This window comes from Aptenodytes forsteri, unplaced genomic scaffold (assembly GCF_000699145.1).
Source record: "Aptenodytes forsteri isolate BGI_AS27 unplaced genomic scaffold, ASM69914v1 Scaffold494, whole genome shotgun sequence".
NCBI classification, from domain to species: Eukaryota; Metazoa; Chordata; class Aves; order Sphenisciformes; family Spheniscidae; genus Aptenodytes; species Aptenodytes forsteri.
The window spans coordinates 302,933-312,805 of record NW_008794455.1 but is presented as its reverse complement, the minus strand read 5'-3'; the positions used below and the strand labels follow the sequence as shown (position 1 = coordinate 312,805).

The 9,873-nt window shown below is 63.3% G+C and overlaps 1 protein-coding gene across 1 annotated transcript in view; it reads left to right on the top strand.

Annotated features, from left to right (window-relative positions):
- Window positions 1–6,440, top strand: part of NPDC1 (neural proliferation, differentiation and control 1) — a 33,019-nt gene extending 26,579 nt beyond the window's left edge. Inside the window, exons 3-9 of the mRNA XM_019474955.1 lie at window positions 3,607–3,714; window positions 3,857–4,036; window positions 4,154–4,220; window positions 4,669–4,753; window positions 4,909–4,988; window positions 5,110–5,206; window positions 6,170–6,440. Coding sequence (XP_019330500.1) covers window positions 3,607–3,714; window positions 3,857–4,036; window positions 4,154–4,220; window positions 4,669–4,753; window positions 4,909–4,988; window positions 5,110–5,206; window positions 6,170–6,247 — 695 coding nt within the window. The 3' untranslated portion in view covers window positions 6,248–6,440. The remainder of the gene's footprint in view (window positions 1–3,606; window positions 3,715–3,856; window positions 4,037–4,153; window positions 4,221–4,668; window positions 4,754–4,908; window positions 4,989–5,109; window positions 5,207–6,169) is intronic.
- Window positions 6,441–9,873: the final 3,433 nt, after the last annotated feature.

Sequence of the window (9,873 nt, the reverse complement as noted above, 5' to 3'; positions counted from 1 at the left end):
CAGGCGCCGAGAGCAGCTTTTTGGGGTGAAAAGCAGCGTTTTGGGGTCTCAGGAGGGCGATGCACGTGAGTGGTGTGTTCCTGCCATTGGTGACGGCGTGCGTGGGTGTCTCGGCGTACCCAGCGCAGCACCAGCACAGAGGTGAGATGGGATGTGCGGGACCTCATGACATGGTGCATCCCGCAGCCACTTTGGCTGGGCGGACAGCTGGCTGCCTGCACCTTGCTGGCACTGCCTGCACCTTGCTGGCGCTGCCTGCACCTTGCTGGCGCTGCCTGCACCTTGCTGGCGCTGCCTGCACCTTGCTGGCGCTGCCTGCACCTTGCTGGCGCTGCCTGCACCTTGCTGGCGCTGCCTGCACCTTGCTGGCGCTGCCTGCACCTTGCTGGCGCTGCCTGCACCTTGCTGGCGCTGCCTGCACCTTGCTGGCGCTGCCTGCACCTTGCTGGCGCTGCCTGCACAGGGGTCTGAGCCCCCAAAACGCTGCCAGCACCACAGTGCTGCGTGCCATTTGAACGTGCCGCGATGGGTTTGCATGATGTGATTTGGGCTGGTGGGTCCTGTCCCTGCTCCCGCTTGACTCCGCCAGCACGGAGCCAGGGCTGAGCCCCACCGGGCTGCGGGAAGCACTTTGGGAAGACGGGGAAAAGGGGGTCCCAGCTTCTGGACCTGGGGGTTCCGCCCTCCCTGCTTGCTGTGTTGTCAGCAACCAGGAAGGCATCAGCCAGCCTGGGGCAGGATTGTAGAAATAAGTGGATTTGTAGGAATTTTGTGCCCTCCTGTGGAGACTGTCAACTTCAGGTTTCCTTTGCCTGGGCCAGAAGCCACACATGTCCCTTCTTGCTCCCTGCTGTCCCCAAACCTGTCATGGTAACTGGCGAGACCCCTGTGTGCATCCCAGGGTTGAGCCCTGGAGACCCTGGGGAGAGGAAAGCCCCAAGGAGGGGCCGGGCAGGGAGAGCGGCTGGGCTGGGATGCTGTGTGCCAGCCTGGCCGTGCCCTCCCTGCTGCAGGCAGGTGGTGGGACCTACCATGAGAGGGCACCCGTGCCCTCTGCAAGCCCTGTGTGCACCCTGCGTGCTCCCTTCGTGCCCTGTGCATGCCTTGTGCATACCCTGCGTGCACCCTCCATGCCCTGTGCATACCTTGCGTGCACCCTGTGCCTGCTCAGCATGCCCAGCTCGCTGCAGCGGGGCTCGGGGGGCCTCTGGGAGCACCCCCATCTCTGCTCCTTTTGCAGCAAGAGCCAGGGCCTGGGGCAGCTGGGCAGGAATCGGGGGTCAGCCACGGCCCCCTGTTCCCTGGGGAGCAGCCCTGGACCGGTGTTTCGCTGCAGCTTTTCACCTGCCCGCGGTGCCGGCAGGAACTGGCCGTCGGTGCCAGGCTGCTTCTGCCCCACAAATGTTGTGGGGTGACAGACGTGGCATCACCGGGGGAAATCTCAGCTGCCAAACAAAACAGGGGTGTGGGGATTTTTAGCCACTGAAAGGGAACTTGGCGATAAAGCTGGTTAATGCAGGTGAGTGGCACGGCCTAGGCACTGCCGGCAATGCCGGAAAACACAAATGGCACAAGCTGCCTTGGTTTTCCTTCTGCCGCTTCGCATGGTGGGAGGCTCAGAGTGACCTGGGAGCTGCTCTTGCTGGTTTTCCAGCTTTTTTTTTTTCCTTTTCCAACCACATCACATTCATCGTCCTGAAGCGTTGGTTGTTGTAGCTGCGTCTGCCCAAGGCCAAGGGATGCTGGGGCAGGGCTGGGCCATGCGCCCCGTTGATGGCAGCACCAACACAGCCTGATTCCCCCAGGCCTGATGGTGACAAACATGGGCATGGGCAGGGCTGTCCCCTGGGTCCCATGGGAATGGGGACAGGCCTTTCCCTGAGCACAGTGGGGAGCTAGAGCCAGGCTGTCCCCATCCCGGGCACCAGGATGTCCCCATCCTGGGCGCAGGACTGTCCCCATGAGGCACCAGGATGTCCCCTCCTGGGCACGGGGCTGTCCCCACAGGGCACGGGGCTGTCACACTCAGTCCCATGCCAGCTCCCCTGCCCATCGGGAGAGCCTGGCCCCGTGCTGGCACCTTGGCACCACGGCACTCACCCGTCGGGCACGGCGCTGGTGGCACAGCCCCAAACCTGGCACCGCATGGCCGTGGCACTGCTTTGCAAATCGCTTTGGGGGTGGAAATAACATGGTGCAAAGAGCCGGGGAAACCCAGGGCTTGTGCGGTGCTCTGGCTCCTGCCAAGGATGGGAGGCTGGGGGGTGGTTCGGGGAGACAGAGGACACAGGGGACATAGGGACAGTGGCTCTTCATGCACTTGTTTTAAAGCAAGAGTGTCCCTTTTTTGAACTAGTTTTTGGCTTGTGTGGCTCTGAGTCACGGGGTGACTGAGTGGCCTTTGTGCCCGGCTCTGGAGGGAATCGGGGTTTATTTCCAAACACTGGGAGCGAGGACAGATTCCAGAGGAGCTGTAATTGTTACAACCTTGAATTATCCAGGAACTGAGCTGCCGGTACCACCTCGCCTTTGTATGTCTTGATTTACCCTCCAGGGCTTCCCGCTGGGACCAGCCTGAATACAGCAGTGCCGGGGCAGAGGGAGCAGGGATGGGGACGGGGACGTCTCCTGCCTTTGAAGTTGAGTTTAATCCTGTTAAAAGCAGAGTGGTGAGCGTCAGAGCTTGACTCTGCTCGGCGAGCCTGAGGACAGCAGGTCCACTCCTGCTCCACACTGTCACCCCGTGGGTGGGCACCCCCAGGCTGGGGTGGGGTCCTGCCCATGCCCCACGCTGCAGGGGCACCCAGCCTTTTGTGGGTCCCCAGCATGCACCATGCTAGGGCATGGGCTGGGGCAGCCACCCAGCCCCTGGGGATACATGATGGGCCTCACTGCATGGGGCACCCCGACCCCCTCCCCAAAGAGGCCGCATCCTGCCAGGCGCTGGGCAGAAGCCGGCCCCTCATCTGAAGCAAGGGTTCCCACCAGCTCCTGGATAGCCCCAGACGAGCCCTGCTCTGGGGTGGCTCCAGGCGCCTGGGCCGTACAGGACAATTTGGGGTGAAAACCAGCATTCAGGTGTCCCTGCCTGCTCTTGAAATGGCCCCGCTGCCCACAGCGGGTCTGCGATTTGCCCTGCCAGAGCTGTCCCTCACACTCTGCAGCAGCGGGGCAGCTGTGGGGTGTCTCTCCTGGTCCAGCTCATGTCCCTTCTCGCTCAGGGCCATTGTATGGCCCAGGTGCAGGGACACAGGGCAGGTCCTGAGCAGCAGGTACTGGCAGCCTGCCGGCTCCTACAGGGCTCTGCGGGACCTACTGACTCCGACACGGGGGCAGCTGTGGCCACTGTTGCTCCTGCAGCCTCCAACATTTGTGGGGTGAAAAGCATCCCAAAAGCGGTGAGGACGTGCAAATCCCAGGTCTTGGCTTTGGGACCGCTGGTGTGCCAGAGGGCCGCATCTGAGTGGGCTTGGACTCCAAACCACTCGCATTTGCTCATGCTGGGACGTGAGCCCCTTCTCGGGGGGATGCTGGGTCTGGCCCTGGAGCTGGACATGTGGCCGCACCCCGGGGTGCCCGTCTCACGCTCGCTCTCTCCCGGCGCAGGGCGGACGTCCGTTCCCAGCTTGGAGGAAGAAATCGATTTTCTGGCGGACGTGCTGGCCAGGCAAGAGGCTCCTCGTCCCCACCCGCTGCGGGATGGCAAGCCCAGGAGTAAGTGCCTGCTCCCCCACTCCCACTGCTCTCTGCAGCAGTGCCAGGGACCCCGCGGCAGCCAGACCCTGCACCCCAGGCTGGTTTGCCCTCCAGAACTGCCCGGGCACTGCTCTGCTCATGGCTCTGCCTTCTCCCATAGCCACCTCGGTCCCTGCCGGCGGCAGACAACGTGTGGCCAGTGGGCTGAGAGAGGGGCTTCTGCAGCGGGGTTCTGCCGGCAGCAAGGCAGCCGCCACCCCCCCCACCTCCACCACTGCCGCGGTCCAGAAGTACCCAGTGGAAGCGTCCCCCATCCCTTCAAATGACGACATGGTGCTCGGTGAGACCCCGGGGACAGGCAGCTCGTGGGAGGGGGTTTCACATCCTGGCCGGGGAAGTATGGGCTGTGGCACTGGGCTCACCCACTGTCCCTCTGTGTCCCCCTCCACCTCTGCAGGGCTGATCGTGGTGTGCACAGTGGCCGGGATCTCGGCACTGATCGTGGCTGCGGTCTGCTGGTGCAGGTGAGCCAGGGGCTGCTGGTGCCAGCCAGTCCCTCAGTGTCCTTGTGCCCAGGGGAGCTTGTTCCTGTGCTTCCCAGGTGTGGGGGGGGGTTGGAGGAGAGGCAATAGCTGTCCTTGCCAGTCCCCCTGCACGTACAGCGTCTGCCAGTCGGGGCTGGAGGACAGCGGTGGGACACCCCCGTGCCAGGCACAGGCTCCTGGGAGCGGGTGGCACCTGGTTTGGGCATCACTGTGGCACTGGGTGCTGAAACCCCCAGCACATCGGTGCCTCGTGCCCAGGCTCTGCGGGATGAAGGTGGCTGTGCCTGGGGGTGCCACCCGTCGTGGGTGCGATCGCAGGGAACAGGGATGTGGGTGGGAGGGCTGAGCCCCCCCAGGGGTTACTGGCTCCCGTATGGAGTCATGCACTCCGGTGGCTCCTGCCAATCACTCTCCTCTCCCCTGGCAGGCTGCAGAAGGAGGTCAGGCTGGCACAGAAAGCGGACTACTCAGCACAGCGAGCGGCCAGCCCCCTGCCCTACGACAAGATCTCGGTAAGGCGCCCATGTCCCTCCTTGCAGGGTGTTTGGTGCTGGGGCCAGGCGTATGCTCTGCTTGAGGGGCTTCCAACACGGCGGGGGACACCTGCCAGCTGGGCTGGGGGCTCTCCAGAGCCCGGCCTCCATGCCTGTCCTTGCTCTCTCTGCAGCCCGGGGACAAGACGCTGGCTCAGAGTGCCCAGATGTACCACTACCAGCACCAAAAGCAGCAGATGCTCTCCATGGAGAAGTAAGCTGCCCTGGGAACAGACAGCAGACCTGGTTGCTGGTCCATGCCCTGCCATTAACTGGGGTGCTGTTAATCATCCCCATGCTGGGCTTCACCCCCTCTCTGCATCCTCTCCCCGCAGGCATAAAGAGGAGCCCAAGCTGCCGGACTCAGCGTCGTCCGACGAGGAGAATGAGGATGGAGACTTCACCGTGTACGAGTGCCCCGGGCTGGCTCCGGTACGGCGGGCGCGGGGTGGCCGAGGGGGGGGACGACCCTGTGCATGCAGAGTGGGATCCAACACATGCCTGGGATGTGCAGTTCCTTGCGAGGAGCCTTTTAAACACATCCTTCATCAAACCCTGAGATGGTCCAACCCCTCTGCTTCCCCCGTGTGCCTTGGCCAGGTCCCACTGGGCCAGTGGGCAGGAGCGGGTGCGCTGGTATGGGTGCCCCGGCACGGGGCCATTCCCTGGGGAGTGCTGCCCCGTGGCCCCGGGAGTGGAGAGCTGGAGCAGCCCTTGGCAGACCCAACCTGCCGTCCCTGCAGTGCCAGGGACGTGGCCACCTCGGGCTCTTGGGCACTGGGACCGGGGAGCTCGTCCTGGTGCCTCCCCAGCACCTGGACCGGGGACCTGTGACCCCTCAAAGCCAGGGGGGACTTTTCTGGCTGGCGGGGGAGCCCGGGGATGGGCAGCTCCTAACAGCCCTGGGTACAAAGAGCACAAAGAGACCCGAAAGGAGCCTTTCACATGGTAATGGCTGCAGAGCCCGGCCATCAGGGCCCAGATTAAGGGTCATCATTAGGTCTTTACAGGCCCATTAAAGGGCACTTGATGGCAGGCAGGCAGTCTGGGCAAGGAACCCCATTACCGGCCAGCCAGGCTGGGGGTCCTGTCCTGGAGTCCCCAGCCAGGCTGTGGGGTCCCATCCCATCTGAGACCATGGGTTTTACACACCATCACCCTATCCCAGCATCCCTGGCCGCTCCTGGTGGGGAGGCAGTGCCTTTCCAGGGGTGACGGTGGGGTCCTGGTGTGTGTCACCCCAGCCCAGCCCACGAGGTCCCCCCCCATCCTCCCTCCTTGCTGCTGGGCTGGGGTTCAGACTCAAACCCCCTGGGACAGGGCGACTCAACCCCCAGCTGGTTTCTGACCTCCTGCCTTTTCCTTCCCCCCATCCCGCTCCCTCCACCACCGCAGACTGGAGAAATGGAAGTGAGGAACCCGCTGTTTGACGACTCCTCCTTACACCCCTCCAATCCCAAGTCGCACCAGTAACACCCCTCCTCTCCTCTGCCCAAGCTCGCTACGGACTGTATGCCCAACGCCGAAGCCCGGCGAGGCGGCCGCGCCGGAGGGGCTCCCGCAGCGGGGCGAAGGGGTGCGGACCCCGCTCTGCCAGACTGTTCGACGCCTGCCCAATAAACACCCACTAACAGCTATGGGAGGGGGGGATCGCCCCCGTTTCCAGCGTCCTTGTCCTCTTTGCTGCTGTGATCGCGTCCCTGCCTTGCCCTTCACTCACTGCTCTCGGGGACACGCCAGCCCCGCGGGGGGGTGCAGCCGCTGCCTTGGCACAGAAACTGGGGGGGCTGCAGCACTGCCTCTTTGCATTTGGCTTTGACAAGGGGGCCGCTGCCCTGACTGCGGCTGGGCTGATGCAACAGCAGCTGGGAAAGGGCTGGAGAGGGGGTCAAAGAGCGGGAGAGGGGTCAGGGGGGTCTGGGCACGCTCATGTCTGCAGGGGAAGGCATCAGGGCTGCCAGCCTGCCCAGAACCCATCTGCCAGGGATGGAGACTTTCCCTGGAGTGGGTGGCATCGCTAAAGGCTCTGGTGCCTGGTCTGTGCACTCCTCCCCAGCCCAGGCAGCCCCTGGCAGCAGGGTCCCGCTCCGGGAGCCAAGAGCAGGAGCAAGAGCAGGCTTGGGCAGGCGCTGGCATCGCTCCCTGGGATGCACTTTCGGATGCCGCCCTGTGCGGTGCCCGGCCGAGAGCAGAGGCTCTGCCGTGACCCCTGGACCGGCTCCATCCCCTCCTAGGGGTGCTGGTCCTCAGAGGCCCTGGGGTGCAGGCAGTCCCAGTGCCGCTGTGTTCTGGGACCCTGTGCTGGGCTCTGCCAGTGGAGGTGGAGGATTTCATCACGGCAGCCCTGGGTGCTGGCTGGGCTCTCTGTGTGGCCATGGGGGAGGAAGGAGCGAGACTTGTGGGGGCTTGGGAGGCCGAGAGGAGTAGCCAAGGCACGGTGACTTTGCTGCGCTACTTCTCTGCCCCACGGAGCCCATGCCCTTTGCAGCATTCCTGCAGAGCCCGGCCTGGCACTCTCTCCGGGCATCCCTCCGTGGCAGGGGACAGTCTCTGCCGTTCCATCCTGGGCACCTCCCAGGCTCCAGAGACCCCCTGCACCCCTCCACTGCCCGTGTCTGCGTCCGGGCTCACCAGCCCCCACCGACAAGTCCTTGCTCAGAGCCCAGCGCTGTTCCCCAAAGCCTCTCTGGTGCATTGGCCGTGACCCCTTCAGCGTAAGGCCCAGGACGAGTTTTGGGTTGCTTTTCACAGATATGGCTTCATGTCCAGACCCTGGCATGGACTGTCACAGCCACGGGTGACCTGTTGCATTCAGGTGGTGTCTTGAACGGGGGTGACCTCTTGCGCACGGGTGGCCTCTTGCACGCACGGGAGCTGTTGCACGCACGGGAGCTGTGGCACACACAGGAGCCATTGCACGTGCAGGCAGGCACGGGCAGGGCAGGCAGCAGCAGCAGGGCCCTGTGCCGGTGAGCGGTGGTGGTGTGGGAACATCCCCGGCGGGGCCACTGGCAGAGGCCATCACTGCACAGATCCTTTCCCTGCACCCTGCTCCCTTACCTGTGGGCTGCTGCCCTTCTCCCCGCGCCCCTCGTTGTTGTATGGATTGTAGTTCTTTTAAAAGGAGATTTTATTAAACGACCATGTTTGAGACCCATGCGAGTGTGTGGTGTGGGGCCAGGCTCCCCGCTGAGGGGCCCTCGGCTCGGCCTGCTCCTCTTGGGAGCTGGGTGGGACTGGGGGACAGGGAGGGAGGATGCTGCGGGTCCCCCATCCCAAAACCTTCCCCGGGGAATAGCGAGAGGAGCCGTCCTGCTCCTGCAGCTGGAGTAGCCTCCAAATCCTTCCCAAGGGTCTTCCCAGACCCAGCAAGAACCAGAGTTTATTTTCTTGCTTCTTAGTGTTTGCCAGGAGAGGTTTCCCCAGCAAAGGATTGGGTGGGAGCCCCTGGGTGCCTGCCCACACCCAGCCCTGCAGCCCCCAGCGCCCACCCGCCCCCATCACCCCTTGCCCCCAGGGCCGGGCCCTTCGCACCTCGGCGGGGCCAGCAGATAAGGGCTATCGTGTCCCCCCATTGTGTGGAGCCTGAGCTCTGCTCCCGGCCCTTTGATCACGCCAGCCCCCCATCAGGCTGATACAATCTCGTCTCCTCCTGGTTTCGGCAGCCTGGAGGTTGGGTGCTGACTCACCACCAAAGCGCCCGGGCACCATCAGGGATGCTTTGCTCAGCCCCGCTCATGGGTGGCCCTGGGGTCTCCAGCTGCAGCCCCAGGCAGGCAGCATCACAGCCCAAATCACCCGGGACAGCCCCAAGGCTTACCCCTGGGGAATCCCAGCCTTGCACCTGCCTCTCTGAGGTCCCCAAATTCTTCCTTTGCTCTCAGAGCCCAGCAACCTCTCAGAGCACACCCAGGCTTTTTCGAAGCTCTAGCTTTGAGTAAAACCCGGCTGCTCCTCCTGGGAAGACCCCCTTGCTCAGGGTCCCCCTGGGAAGCTGTGTCCCCACCACATGTCCAGGCACAGAAGAGTGATTTGTCCTGGGACACCATGTCAGTGCCGCAGACACCCCAGGACAGCCCAGGGCTGGGTGCAGGGTCTGTGCTCAGCTCCAGCCTGTCCATGCCTCAGTTTCCCCAGTCGTAAAACAGCAGGGAGGACCGGCTGGTGTGTTCAGGCACTGCAGTGATGTGGGCGGTACCCAAATTACACCCTGGGCTCTGTAATGCAGAGGCCTTTTTAATGAGGGGACAAATCTGGACCAAACCATCCTCAAGGACTTTCATCTCAGTCGGGTTTGGAAGCACCAACCCTCCATCCCGTCCACCCAGGCCAACAGCCAAGCAAACTGCGGTGCCATGGAGGAGCTCTGGCGGTCCTCCCAGGGACAGGGCTTCTGAAGCTGAACCCACTGCCCAGCCCTCCTCAGGCAGACCTGGGGTGAAGACTGTGGCTGGCTCCTGACCATGGGGCCCCGACCCACTGCATGCAGGGCTGCAGCCCACCAAGGTGTCATTGCCTTAGGCATGAAACTCAAGGGGATCCAGCACAGCCCTGATGGCTTCTCCATCACCTGCCCCAGGAGAGAGGGTGGGCTGACAGTGAATAAAACATCAGCTGTGGTCATACACTCTCTTAAAATCTTGTCTCCAAGCCAAACCAACGCCAAACCAGCACACTCAGCAAAGGGAGGACAAGCAGATGTGCATCTCTGTCCCTCCCAGCCTGCTGTCATCTCAGTGAGCCGGGGAGGACAGATGCATATCTTTCTGCTCCCCTTTTCCTAGCAGGATCCCATCCATCCCTGGCTGGGTTACAGACCGCAGAGCTGGGCCCGAGCCTGGAGCATGAGCAGGCTCCAGCCACGGAGGTGATGGAGGGACGCATCCTTCCTCCTCCCGGAGAAGGCAAGAGGCTCTGCCCCAAAGGAGATGGATGGCCAAGCCCCGGCCATTGGTGCACAATGACCCCGCACAATAACCGGGCACCTCACACAGCCCCCCCAAAATCACCCCATTGAAATGTATGGGGGGGGCACACACCAAGAAACCCCACTGACTCCCTCCACATCCCCCAGCTAAAACCATCACTGCCACAATGGG